This window comes from Eriocheir sinensis, chromosome 8 (genome assembly GCF_024679095.1).
Source record: "Eriocheir sinensis breed Jianghai 21 chromosome 8, ASM2467909v1, whole genome shotgun sequence".
Taxonomy (NCBI): domain Eukaryota; kingdom Metazoa; phylum Arthropoda; class Malacostraca; order Decapoda; family Varunidae; genus Eriocheir; species Eriocheir sinensis.
This window is the reverse complement of record NC_066516.1, coordinates 2,331,095-2,344,910: the sequence shown is the minus strand read 5'-3', so window position 1 is coordinate 2,344,910 and position 13,816 is coordinate 2,331,095. Positions and strand designations below refer to the sequence as shown.

The 13,816-nt window shown below is 41.5% G+C and overlaps 1 protein-coding gene across 7 annotated transcripts in view; it reads right to left on the bottom strand.

The window, feature by feature from the left end:
* Nucleotides 1–13,816, bottom strand: part of LOC126995370 (pyridoxine/pyridoxamine 5'-phosphate oxidase-like) — a 50,037-nt gene that overhangs the window by 15,925 nt on the left and 20,296 nt on the right. For all 7 annotated transcript variants that reach the window (XM_050854872.1, XM_050854873.1, XM_050854866.1 and 4 more), the window contains one exon: nucleotides 4,563–4,662. In XM_050854872.1, coding sequence (XP_050710829.1) covers nucleotides 4,563–4,662 — 100 coding nt within the window. The remainder of the gene's footprint in view (nucleotides 1–4,562; nucleotides 4,663–13,816) is intronic.

Sequence of the window (13,816 nt, the reverse complement as noted above, 5' to 3'; positions counted from 1 at the left end):
TTAGTGGGTGGATGGAAAATTGCTTTCCTTAGGGTTGTATGTATCAATAGGCTGAATGAAAAGTGGAAATGGAAAGAAGTAATAGAAACATTTGTGACAGTAAGGTAGGTATGTTAGGTGTTATTGAAACACATCTGAAAGGATGCAGTGTGTGGGAGTGTAAAAGTAATTTTGGAGAGAGGCAACCTTAGGAGGAGTGGTATAAGCAGGAATAGAGAAGGGATGGAAGGATGTGCAATACTGATCTCCCCATAAATATGGATAGCGTGGATGGGCATGGATTTTTTTCTTTTTTCTTTTAAGTGCTGCCTGTAGCAGCAGTAGGCTTTCTTGGAGGTTCTCTTGGACGACCCCAGCCTATTAATGGTGCAGGTGAATTTTATTTATTGTGGCTACCATAATGTATGACTTTTGCTTGGCCCTGGTACCCCACTTGAACAAAGTCGCTGAAGTTAGGGGTGACTGAAGATCTGGACAGCATGTGCGTAACCTTCTGCCACTCGGCAATGGTCCAAAATTGTCAGGCTGCATCAGTGGGACTTGAACCTAGGTCCTCTGGCTTGCCACACCCGCACACTGACTGCTCGGCCACCACCTCTCCATGTGGAGGACAGGTAGAATAGGTCGTATGAAGTACACATGGGTTTGTGTGCATGCCCCAGTGTAGGACAAGTTTGAGATGAGCATTTTGAGAGGATTCAAGGCAATGGATGAAAACTTTTTGTTTTTGTTTTAGGGGATATGTATGTGAAAGTTGTTAGTGTGGAAACTGCAAGTGCAGTTGGGAAATGGGGCATAAGGCAGTGAATGAGAATAGGTGAGGCTTCATGGATTTTTGTGCTGAGAAGGGTTTGTTTCTGTCCACAGGTATAGTTCGGCTGCAAGAGGGTATGAGAGAATCTCGATGGATTATGTAACGGGGGATAACAAGTTGAAGTAGGGAGTACCACAGGCAAGGGTTGTGATTTGAATATTTAATGGATCTTACCACTTCGCAGTAGTAACATAAGCAAGGATAAGAGAGAAATGGGAATTTAAAGGGAATGGAATTAAAATGGGAGCATAAGCCCAGGGGCACGTCGCTTCACTCCCTTGCTGCCTCCAATGCCAATGGTCCCCTCTAGCAAGCTCAAATGCAGCTACCCTGTCCATACCATGTCCCTCCAGGAGGGTTCAGTTGATTTGACCCATCCATGAGTTACGTGGCCATCCAGTTGGTCTCCTTCACTCAAGATTTGTCTCGTTCAGAAACACCCCTATGAGCAGGATTGACATCCGGGAAGTGTGTCACATGCCCATACAGCCAGAGTTAGCATTCACAGACTAAGCTGGTAACAGGCCTCAATTCAGTATCATCACATAGTCGCTAGTTCATCACCAAGTCATTCCAGCAGCACTCCATGATCCTGCGATGGCACTTGGTACCAAAGAAATCGACACAATGGACCGTATTGGCTATACAGGCAGCGCCACATGTGGTCACTCACCCCCGTTTTCTTAAACTTCTAAAATTTTATTTCGTAGGTCAACACACCACGGTGGTATGCTAGCACCTGAAAGTTATGTTTCGATTTCTTAAACATTTGCACACCCAGCAGTGTGCTGTTAGCTAGACAACCACACTCGTGACCTAGCATACCACAGAATTGTGGACGATTCGCAAAGGTTGGTAGCTCCCGCCCAAGTAGGTTGGCTGGCCTGTGTATCAGCTAGCGCCGCACTGTTTAAAAATGGCTATGAGAGACTAGACCAACCTGCTTACTTATGCACAAAAACGGTTTCTAGTGAAGCAGATAAGACAGTCCGGTCGTGCACAGGAAACCATCCGACTACAATGCTGTTTTAGCACTAAAAACAGCATGGTAAAGCCTAACCTAACCTAATTATGAGTCAGTTACCCGTGAAATGTCAACACGTTACGTTCTCCCACAAGGCGCCCCGAGGCCCCACTAACTTTTTAAAAATCGCTAGCGGCGTTTCTAGCAATTTGAGACGCATAGGCCTTTATATGGGGTTCAAAATGCATAGAATAATGACATTTAACCGATGAGAACTGTGAGAAGTCCCGTTGAGAGACGGAGAATAAAGTAAAATATACCCAATTCCCTGCTGCTGACCTACAAATGATTTGCCGAGTGTGGCGTTAAACTAGAATTTTACTAGATTGACATTACTGATTTCCAGCTGCATAAATCTTTGAGTAGAAAGAAAAGAATGTATGAAGTAGTCTGTATATCAAGGCCTGAACGCATCATTTCAGTTATTATATAATACAAGTAGGTACTTGTATAAGTATACTCGATTATCATGTATTATCAGTACATATTTCAGGCCTTGGAACTTTTTCGTGGAGTCATTCATCTCATACAAGAGCTTGATGATGACCAAATTGAAGAAATTCGACGAATTAGATTACCCTCTTACTCTTACTATGCTCTTACTAAATCAGCTTCCTCGAGGCTGGGCGTTTTGTACCGTCTCCGCCAGTTCTTCTCCCCTGCACAGTTGCTGTCCATATACAGGGGCCTTGTCCGCCCTCGTATGGAGTATGCATCTCATGTGTGGGGGGGCTCCACTCACACAGCTCTTCTGGACAGAGTGGAGGCTAAGGCTCTTCGTCTCATCAGCTCTCCTCCTCATACTGATAGTCTTCTACCTCTTAAATTCCGCCGCAATGTTGCCTCTCTTTCTATCTTCTATCGATATTTCCACGCTGACTGCTCTTCTGAACTTGCTAACTGCATGCCTCCCCCCCTCCCGCTGCCCCGCTGCACTCGACTTTCTACTCATGCTCATCCCTATACTGTCCAAACCCCTTATGCAAGAGTTAACCAGCATCTTCACTCTTTCATCCCTCACGCTGGTAAACTCTGGAACAATCTTCCTTCATCTGTATTTCCTCCTGCCTACGACTTAAACTCTTTCAAGAGGAGGGTATCAGGACACCTCTCCTCCCAAAACTGACCTATCTTTCGGCCACCTCTTTGGATTCTTTTTAGGAGCAGTGAGTAGCGGGCTTTTTTTTTCATTAATGTTTGCTTTTTGTGTGCCCTTGAACTGTCTCCTTTGCTGTAAAAAAAAAAAAAGAAAAAAAACCCGCACAGTTTTACAGGATCGCAGTGACCCAATGACGTACCTCAAAGAAGAAGAATTCTTCCAAAGGTAGTGATCTCATTCATCTTAATCATAATAAACTACATTACTATACTGTAGTTATATCTATCGACTTCTTACTTACTTTAATACACGCGTGACCACGTATGTTGTTTTAAAATCTTGTACTTGTTGTGATTACGGAGTTACTGATTGAAAAAGAGAAGTGAAATAATAACAGAATTAGAATAATAGCACATTTATTGATTATTCATAAGTTTATTTTAATATAATGAATATATTTCTTATATTTCGTTTCTCTTTCGGGTGGGTATGGTCGCCCCATGTTGTGTGGTAGGTCAACACACGAATGTTCCAATAATGTGTGATCCTAGCCATACACAGAACGGCGTCAGATGTGTTTATGAAACCCATTTGTGGGTGTCTAGCTAACTAACAATATGGTATCCTGGGTTTACACTGTTTAAGAAAATGGCCGTCAACTCCAAGCTGAATTCTCCATAGAGTTCACGTTATAGACTAGAGTGCGTCTGAGGCTGTCTCAGGGATACACGGCCATGATGCTGCCGTCGCCCCAAGCCAGTGACTGCACACACTTCACTCCTAGCCGATTTCAATTTTTCTTCATGTCAAATAGTAAAGTCAGGAAATTAGGTAGGAGTAAAGTGTGTGCAGTTGTTGGCTTAGAGCGGTGGCAGCACCAAGGCCTTGTATCCTGGAGGCAGCCTCAGATGCACTCTAGTACATAACTTGAGTTCTATGGAAAGTACTGCTTTGACAGTTCACTGAATGGCCACGTGCAGCACTGCCTGTATAGCCAATACAGTCCATTCTCTTCAGTTTTAGCCCAAATGACCTTCAGTCCTTGAGGCTTTGCTTCCTCAATGCAGCACTATGAAAGCCAACACCAGAACCTCCAGCAATTCCATGAGAAGAACAGCAAGAAGATATTCTAATGAAAATTCAGAACAAAAAATATACTTAGGCAGGCCATAAAATACATAGACATGAGAACTAATGGATAACCAAATTAGCAGAATGGCAACCCAGAAATTATACGAGTCAGGGCAGAAAAAAAAGATAAGGTGAAATTAAAGCATTTGCCAGAGCAAGATGAATAGTGTGATATCAGAAAAAGAGGTAAAAACACTGGAAAAGGCCTTTGTCCTGTAGTGGACTAGTAAGAGTTAAAGATGATGACATAATTATGAATAATAATTAAGAAATTCATAGTATGTTACATATGAAGGGGAGGTATAATTAAATAGGATATGATTTTAAAACTGGTGCAGTCAAAACTGCAAAAACTGATAGTAAAATAAGAAGATAAGCATATATGAATATGTATGTGAATACTACTAAATTGAACAAGTTATTCATCAAGACCAAATGAAAGTATATTTTGAACTGAACATATTAGATTGCTTGCATCTGTGCTTGTAACTCACCAGCTCCTGTCCCTTTCTACTGTTGTAGTTGGTAAAGAAGCGAAACCCCTCCTTGCCATAGCCTTTAAGCAGCACCATGCGAGCTGATGGCTTTCCTTCTCTGAAAGAAAAACATAAATAAATAAGTAATAAATCTAGTGGCTTAATATAATTTTCAAGAGAAAAATATCTAAGGTGGACAAAGAGTAGCTAAATGCGAGTCTCTGGAAGAAATAGCAATAAAAATATTTGAAAAATAGCAGTTGAAATCATAAAGCGTATAGTGATCATGCTCAACAAACAAATAATGGAAGAGACAAGAAGTGAAGATTTGTTTTGATGCTCTGTAAATCATAAAATATGATAGGAGAGATACAAGTGATCACTAGGCATGAAAGAGTGGCACAGTTGATCGTGATACAACAAAAAGATTACCACTTTGTTGCTGTTCTGTGCATCATACTTTTTATTGGTTGCAAGCATCATGATGTTGACTGGTCTATGTTCATGTTTGGTACTCGTTGGGCTTGTGAATTATGAATTGATTCCAAAGTTTGTACCCAAAATCTGTCTTTAATAAATGTGTAGGCTGACAAAGCCAGTTTTGTGCTCCATGTGATGACATGAGGGGTAAGCAAGACTTACCACTGGATGTATGCAAGAGTCTACCTATTAAAATTTATTTTACCATGGTGTTAACACGATGAAACGGCAGGATGTACGGTAAGGAGATTTGACACAGCACTGTACTAACCTTAGTAAGAGACAATGACAAAACAGTGATGGGAGCGTCCGCCATGTGTTGAATTATTAACGTATGATCTTGATTATATTCATGTGAAATGTATTTTTATATGGTGAAGTAATATACGCTTACGTTCAGATTTATAAGTCGATACATAATAGCAGGAAAAGATAAAATGTACTTTTTTAACAAACTTCAACTCAAAATTCCTCTCTCACCTAATGACCTACGCTGCTGAAAAAAATACCAAAGAAACTTAAAGCAGAATCGAAAAGAATCATCATAGAAAACTGGAAAATTTTCAATTTCGCTTTTATTAAATGATGAGAATTTTTTTTTTTTTTTTTTGGTTTATCTAACCGCATATTAATTTTTTTTTCCAAAAATTGTCCCTTAATTGAAAAGAAAACTTATGATGAAACTCTTGCGCTTCAGTTTCTCTTTCCAATGATGTATTGTTTATTAAAATCGGTCAAATTACGGCGACGGAATTTCCGAAAAACTGAAATTAATCCCGTTTTCTAAAAACGAGACTTAAAAGTCCGCAGTTTTATAGAGTTCGCTCTTCAAACCTAGATGCCTTCCCGGTTGATATTCTTTACAGAATTGCAGTTTTTTCTTTGTTTTGAAGGACTTCGTGTGTTTGATGGTGTCCTTTTCTTGGAAATCAAGCCAAAATGCAAAAATTATCTCTAGCCTCCAAGGCCATTGCAGTTGCTAGTTTGCCTCAAGATACCATATGAATATTCTTTTATGCTATTTTCAATTCTGAAACATGACAATGTATGCACCTGTGTATGAATATGCAGCTTTTTTTTTTTGCCAGCCTACAATTTCTTGAGGGGCCTGAATGGTAGAGGGCCCCAGCCCGTCATGGCGCAGACAAGTGTTTTATAGTGACGTAAGTGACGAGCGGAAGAGGGCGGGTGGAGGGGGGGTTAAACCATAAGTCTGTCATTTTTGCTTATTTCTTCATATTTTGTCACATGCTAGCCGAGGCGTGTACGAAAACTTGTTTTTTGAAGTATTAATGAGGGACGCTTCCCTTAAAAAGTTTGAGAATCCAGGTGATGAAAAAATTATTTAAAGATTTTTAATATTACAATAAAGAGAAGCAATATGAATGTTTACAGGTTTGGTATGGATTACAAGGATGAGGGATTATTGAGCTGTGAAATGGTAAAAATTATCAAATGCAATAAGCTGAGGTAGCTTTGTCACCTGCAACACTGGAAGAGGATGAAATGAAAGAGTATGTACATACAGGAATGAAGTAGACTGACAAAAAAGCCTTCAGTCTTAACCCATAAACCGCGCAATTAAGATTCGGGAATAGCTCCTGGGTGTGCAATAAATGGGAAAACAATAACCTGCTGGAAAACAATTTTTAGTATTACAACACCCAAGAGAGACATGTTGAGCACCAAATAGTGCAAAAAAAAAATAATAATAATAATAATTCACCTAATGTGGCAATGATGGCGGGATAAAGGTTGTGGATATGAGGCTGGGAGCGCTGGTAGTGACGGGGTAGATAGGACGGTGGCAGAGGGAAGATGACACACGGCACAGTCACGTCTGAACATTCTCTTGCCACTAATTATTCATTTCAGTTACAACAAACAAATTATATCACAGGAAACTTCACTTTGTCAATTTTGATAATCAACCTCTTGCACATCATTATCAAGAGGCCAGTCATTAGTCACACCTGCAATATTCTTGTCAAAGTTTTATGAATGTCTGGCACAAAATCTGATCCATCAGACCAGACGAATGGAATACACGTTGTCTCACGTCTCTGAGGCTCCTGTTCTCCCTCTGCCTCCCCCTCCTCTCCCATTCCAGCTGACACCCCTCCCTCACTCAGTTCATTAGCCGAGTCTTCTCTTATACCTCCACTGTCATTTTCCTCACCTTTCTGCCACTCTGAATCATCGGACAGTGATGATGGCGTCAGTGAGTGACTAGGCTAGCTAGTAACTTTCCACACTGTTGGAGAGGCAGCGTGTCTGTGACCTTGAGCACCTGAAGCATGCTCACGCTTGCCACGCTTCCTCAGACCAGCTGAATCTGATGGTTGAATACAATCTGAATCACTGTCTCTTTCAAATTTGTCTACTACAATCTTTCTCTTTACCAATACTTTCTTTTTACCCCCTCCCATGCCTCCCCCTCGGTCACGACTGCAGGAGCTATATGAGATTGGTTGGCATCAGTAGATGACATAATTCTGCTCTCCATGGCTGCTAAGGAGCAACTAATATGACGATGGTGACTCCATGGTGCGAAAGAGGGATGATGTTGCCACAAGAGGTTCATTGGAATATACTTTGGCATTGCAGGAAATATAAATATTCACCTTGGAACATGTGTCATCTTAAGATGTCTGGCGCAGTCTAAAGCCACACTGACACTTGCACGACTTTGTGGCACGCATTGGCACGAACTCGGTCGTGCCAATGCGCAAACTAGTCGTAAACTCGCGTGAAGTGTTCGGAAACTCGTCGTGACTGCATCACATGCTAACTCATAGCATCTTGAGATGTCTAGCGCAGTTTACGGGTTAATAGACGCTTGAAGACTTTTTGCATGAAACTCAAAGTGTGATTCTTCAATGCCTGGGATGATTTCTACAGCCAGGGTGGACTGTTCCAAAGGGATGCTCTGGACCTGTCTTCTGTCAGAGCAGTTAGATTTGGAAGGGTTCTAAACAAAGAAGTGCGTGATTCTCATTCAAACAACTGCTCCCAACTGCATCTCCCTATCCCGTTCGTGTAAGTGGATGCCATGTGGCACTTCTAATGCCTAATTGTAAATTCGCAAGTAACACAACCTCCATAACTAAACTTAAATATACTCTAAAAGTCCTGAATTTCAATGCTTATAGACTACAAAATAAGATTGAAGAATTGAGATATCTTCTTTCTATAGAAAATTTTGACATAATCGTTATAACAGAAGCATTTACTGACGCCCCATATATAGATTTAATTCAGAATACAATATAGATGTTACAAAATCTTCAACAATGATAACGTCAACCGTAGAGGTAGTGGTGTTGCCCTTTAGGTCAAAAATTATTTGCAACCCAATAATAATACTGAACATTTGTGCATGCGTGTAAATACTAAAAAATAAACTATATAATTATATCCGTCAACTACAGGTCTTCAGGTCAATCACTCGATGATGATATTGAAATGTACAGCGTCTTATGACAGTCACTTAATAACATCGACTCACTGCCATAGCTGGGCACGATAACAGAAAACCTTATTCCTGATAACCGACAACTGATAATGGAAAACCTTATCGGTGATAACCAATATTCGTTAACTGGAGACACAAATATAGGCGATAACCGATACCCGATATAAATCCACAATTCTGATACTTGCTAGCGATAAGTCCGATAGGCGAAAATGATACTATATTGATATTTCAAACAAAAAACATAGATGAATTCAAATTTTCATTATCTGTATTTTAGAAAACTTACAAAACCTGAAAACCACACGTTGACACGTACCTATGGACGGTAATACTAACGCCTGAACCGGTGTTGTGTTATTTGGCATCCTAACCCTCAAAGGCTGGCGCTTTTGTTTACAAACACTGGCTGGTCTCTCATAAACTGCGCATGCTCAGACCAGCAAGCATAGACCTGTACAGTCTCACAAAGCTTTTTAACCATAATTAAGAGTTGCTGGAACGCTGAATTAGACATACGTACAGTACCACCAGGGCCGAGAGAATACAGGGTCCACGCACGCGCACCTTAAGCCGATGAGGGCGGGGCTAGAGCTGTGACGTCACAGTGCGGGTTGCTCTCTCCCCTACCCCCTCCCCCTCTCTCAGGCTTCTCTTTTTCTCTCTCTCTCTCTCTCTCTCTCTCTCTCTCTCTCTCTCTCTCTCACCTGCGGCCCACAGGGTGCGGGTTGCTCTCTCCCCTACCCCCTACCCCTCTCTCAGGCTTCTCTCTCTCACCTGCAGCATATTACCACACTAATATTGTATGTAATCCAATTCTGACTGACTTTGAGGCTTATGTATTGCGGGTGGCTCTCTCCCCCACCCCCTTCCCCTCCCTCAGGCTGGTATCTCTCTCTCTCTCTCTCACCTGCAGCATAATACCACACTAATATTGTATGTAATCCAGTTCTTGCTGACGACTTTGAGGCTTATGTGTTGCGGGTGGCTCTTTCCCCACCCCCGTCCCCTCTCTCTCTCTCTCTCTCTCTCTCTCTCTCTCTCTCTCTCTCTCTCTAAGCAGCAGCATATTACCACACTAATATTGTAAGTAATAAAATTCTTATTGATGACCTTGATACTTTTTTACAGTATATATTATGAGAATATGCTGTCAGTTGACATTCTCACTGCACAAAGGATATGAAAGTGGTAGGGGACTAGGGGTCACATTTAATGATACCACTATCAAAAGTAACAAAACACTGGTGCATACTTCGGAAAAGGCATAATAATATGTTAGGAGCAACATCAGTGCATACTATTACAGTTTCAGTGTCCTTTGGAAAATTAAAAAAAACTATATATTGTGTGTCTATAGCGATTGGTAGTGTTACAACCAGCCACAACACAATGAGGCATCACTAAACGATGCGGGCGGCCTGAACCGGCAGCTGACCATGCAGTAGCGCACACCCCGCCACGGTTGAACCCAGACTGGCCGCGGCAGCCACCTCGGACTCTTCCCTGCACGCACCCTGTGACGTCACGACCTGCGCGGCCCGGTGGAGTTTTTGGTGGCTCCTTGCGCGGACCCTGTATTCTCTCGGCCCTGCAGTACCACTACCACCATCCCCACTGTTTCTACCTAGAACGACACTCTGTACGAGTTGTATTTATATGAACAGAGTGTCGTTCTAGAAACAGCGAGGATGGTGGTACTGTATGTCTGATTCAGCCTTCCAGCAACTCTTAATGTGTTAAAAAGCTTTGTGAGACTGTACAGGGCTCTCTCTTCATGTGCTTTCTTTAATGTTTCACCATCTCCCATTTTATATGTCCATTTTGGTCTTCCTTCACTTTTTCCCATTTCCATAACATGTGTATTTACCTAGTTGTGAAATACAGGAAAAGAGCCGTACTAGGCTCGTGCTGTCCCGTCTCCATAACGCTTACTATCCAGTTTAGCTTTAACCCCTTCACTGCGGTCGGGCCAAAACAGCGCCCCACGCCGTATCCGAGATCGCCACGCGCGCTGAATTTCAAATGTCGCTATTGAATATAACAAGTTTTCAGCCATAAACTCAACATAATCATTATGTATCATATATGAAAACATCCAGAATTAAATGGTGCACATAAAGAAACTCACAACAGCCGGGCCAAAACAGCGCCCTGCGCCGTATCCGAGATCACCGTAAGCATCAAATTTCAAATGTCGCTATTGAATATAACAAGTTTTCAGCCATAAACTCAACACAATCATCATGTATTATATATGAAAACATGCAGAATTAAATGGTGCACATAGAGAAACATAAATTAATTGATAATTTTGAGATGTAAGCATAAATATAGAGATAAAATAACTCGTATATTGGCTAAAGTGAGCCAGGACACAGTATGCGCGTCCTCAGATATGGTACGAGGTACACAAGGACGCAGTATACGCCTCCTCGTGTTGAAGGGGTTAAATTTATGAATCGTTTTTGCACACACAGTCTCCTCGTCAAGTCCGTTCCATGTTGTTATGCTTCTGTATGGTAAACTGTATTTCTTGATGTCTCTCCTACAGTCGCTCTTCTTCAATTTCTTACCATTGCCTCTTGTCACACTTCTGTCACGTACCACTAGGTCTTCCCTGTCCAATTTCTCCAATCCCTCTTGTATCCTGTACAATGCTATTAGGTCCCCTCTCTCTCTTCTTCTCTCCAGTGTTGCTAGTCCCAATTTCTCCCAGCTTTTCCGATACCCTATGCCCCTGTCCACCCAGCAGTGAATGGGTACCAGGTATTAATCGGGGGTTGTGTCCCGTCTCCTGGGATCTGTTCCCTTCTCCTATAATTCCTTCCCCTTCTGTCTCTCTCCGGCATATGACCACAGATGTTGTGCCGACTAAACGAAACTTTCCAAGTTTTCCCAATTTCTCCAGTCTTTCTTCGTAAGTGTGTTCTCTCAGAGTTTCCGGTAATTTAGTCACTGCTCTTTGTATTCTTTCCAACTTTCTAATTTCTTTCTTCAATCTAGGTGACCACACTAATGCTGCATATTCCAGTCTTGGACGTATCATCGATGTTATTAGTTTCTTCACCATTTCTTCATCTAAATATGTAAATGCTGCTTTTATGTTTCTAAGAAGATTGTGTTTCCCCAGTTATCCGGTCTATATGTTTTCCAAAGGATAACTTGTCTGTTATGATCACTCCCAGATCTTTTTCTTCAGTTTTTTTCATGATTCTTTCATTACTCAGAGAGTAGTTCCCCAATATTCGTCTACTGCTCTTACCAAACTCCATCACGCTACACTTCTCTGAATTGAATGTCATTTCCCATTTGCGTGACCATTCGCTTATTCTATCGAGATCTTGGCTCAGGGCTACACAGTCTTCTTCATTAGCCACCCTCCTCATTATTTTAGCATCATCAGCAAACATATTCATATAGCTTGTCACCCCTTCTATCATGTCATTAATATAGATTACAAACATAATCGGAGCCAACACCGATCCTTGGGGGACTCCACTAGTCACTTCCATCCAGCTTGATTTATTATTCCTAATTACTGTTCTCATTTCTCTCTTCATCAAAAAGTTCATAATCCAATCCATTATTGAACCACCCAGACCTCCAACATGAGTAAGTTTCCTAATCGCTTGTGTGGAACTTTATCAAACGCCTTCTTTAAGTGCAGATACACACAATCTGCCCAACCGCCCCTTTCCTGCTGGGTAGCAGACAAGGAAAGCCAAAGCGCCAAAGCACAGAGAGCAAGCTGACACATGTGTACCCCTGAGGCTGGGGCAGGGTCAATTGAGGTGGCTGAGAATGTGTGTGTGTGACTGTGTATGTCATGTGACGGTGTGTGAATGTACGTATTTGTGTTTGTAAATAGTATATATATATGCATTATGCATGTCTGTGTAATGTGTATGTAGACCCCACTCCCTCTTAAAGTCCACAAGAAAGATTTCAGTGTTTCATCATCAACTATATAGTGTGTAATAATACAAAAATAAGACTGAAAACATGAACTGGCAGCACAGCGTTCTTCTTATTGCACGAGTGTTGCTGTGTTGTGGCGTGTGCCCGGTGGCGTAGCGGGCGTATGAGCAGAGTTAGCGATGAAGCAGATTTTTCACAGAGGAAGTGTAATATGGGGAGCCGGTGGCAGAGTGGTTAGCGTGCCGGCGCCGCGTCCAGGACGTATTATTCTGAACCGTATACTGGCTCGGCCCCATACCCACAAGCAGCCAATCAACAGTCAGGTGTGTCAGTCAGACTGAGCCAGTCACAACACAGGAAGGACTTGGAGAATGACGTCATAAACAGTTTTTATGTAACATATATATGAAAATCAATATATTGTTGCCTCATTATTAACAACAGTGTGTGAGTAACAATAGTCCATAAAAGAGTAGTTGAAAACTACTTTTTAAATCATTCTCTCAAGCTGGAAGCCAAAAACATCTCGGTTAAAATGATGATGAAGGATGCAAAGTTGCCATGTACCCTTTTGCAGTGAGGTATGCAATGCCATAGTATTAAGGTGCTATCACACGGGCAACTTTACTGGCATCTTGCCACCAATACAGGCATCTTGGCGCCAGTACTGGTGGCTAAACGCCGCCAATCACGAGACGCCAAAGATTGTCATCTTGAAACCAGTACTGGAGTCTTTGTTTACATTCTCTCAGCTGTTGTGTGGGCATTGTCTAGCCATGGAGCAAATAATTTGGTCCAAGGATGCTCTTGCCACCCTCTATGAGCTCTATCGGGAAAACAAGTGTGCTGCCTTCAGCTTCGATCCTCTGTTTTTTAATATGTTACTATCAAGTGAGTTTCATAGTTGTTAGGGTGATGCAACACAAGGTTAAATTATGATTAAGTTTATTCACATTCTGTTGGTATATAATGGTAGTGAGCTTATTGAAGTTAAGTAACAATATTATTTACACTTCATCATTCTGTTGGTAATGGTAGCAAGCTTACTGAAGTTAATTAACAATGTTATTGACAACTCATTCTGTTGGTAATGGTAGCGAGCTTTTACCGAGTTACTTTACAATACTGGTTACAACTCATCATTCCAATCACCAGAAGGGCCTAACCATCACAGATAATTTCATAAAATATATATATAGATATATATATGGAAATTTTAAGAAGTGAGTAGTAAAATGTATGAAGCATGTGTTGTCTAATCATTCTGAACACTTCTGCAAATAACAAAAAATCCAAATTTGCTTGGCACCAGGGGTTAGATTTTTGTGAAAAATGCATGGCACCGAGGGGGTTAATAATCCTATGAAAAAATCAGCATGGAAGAAAAAAGCTATTG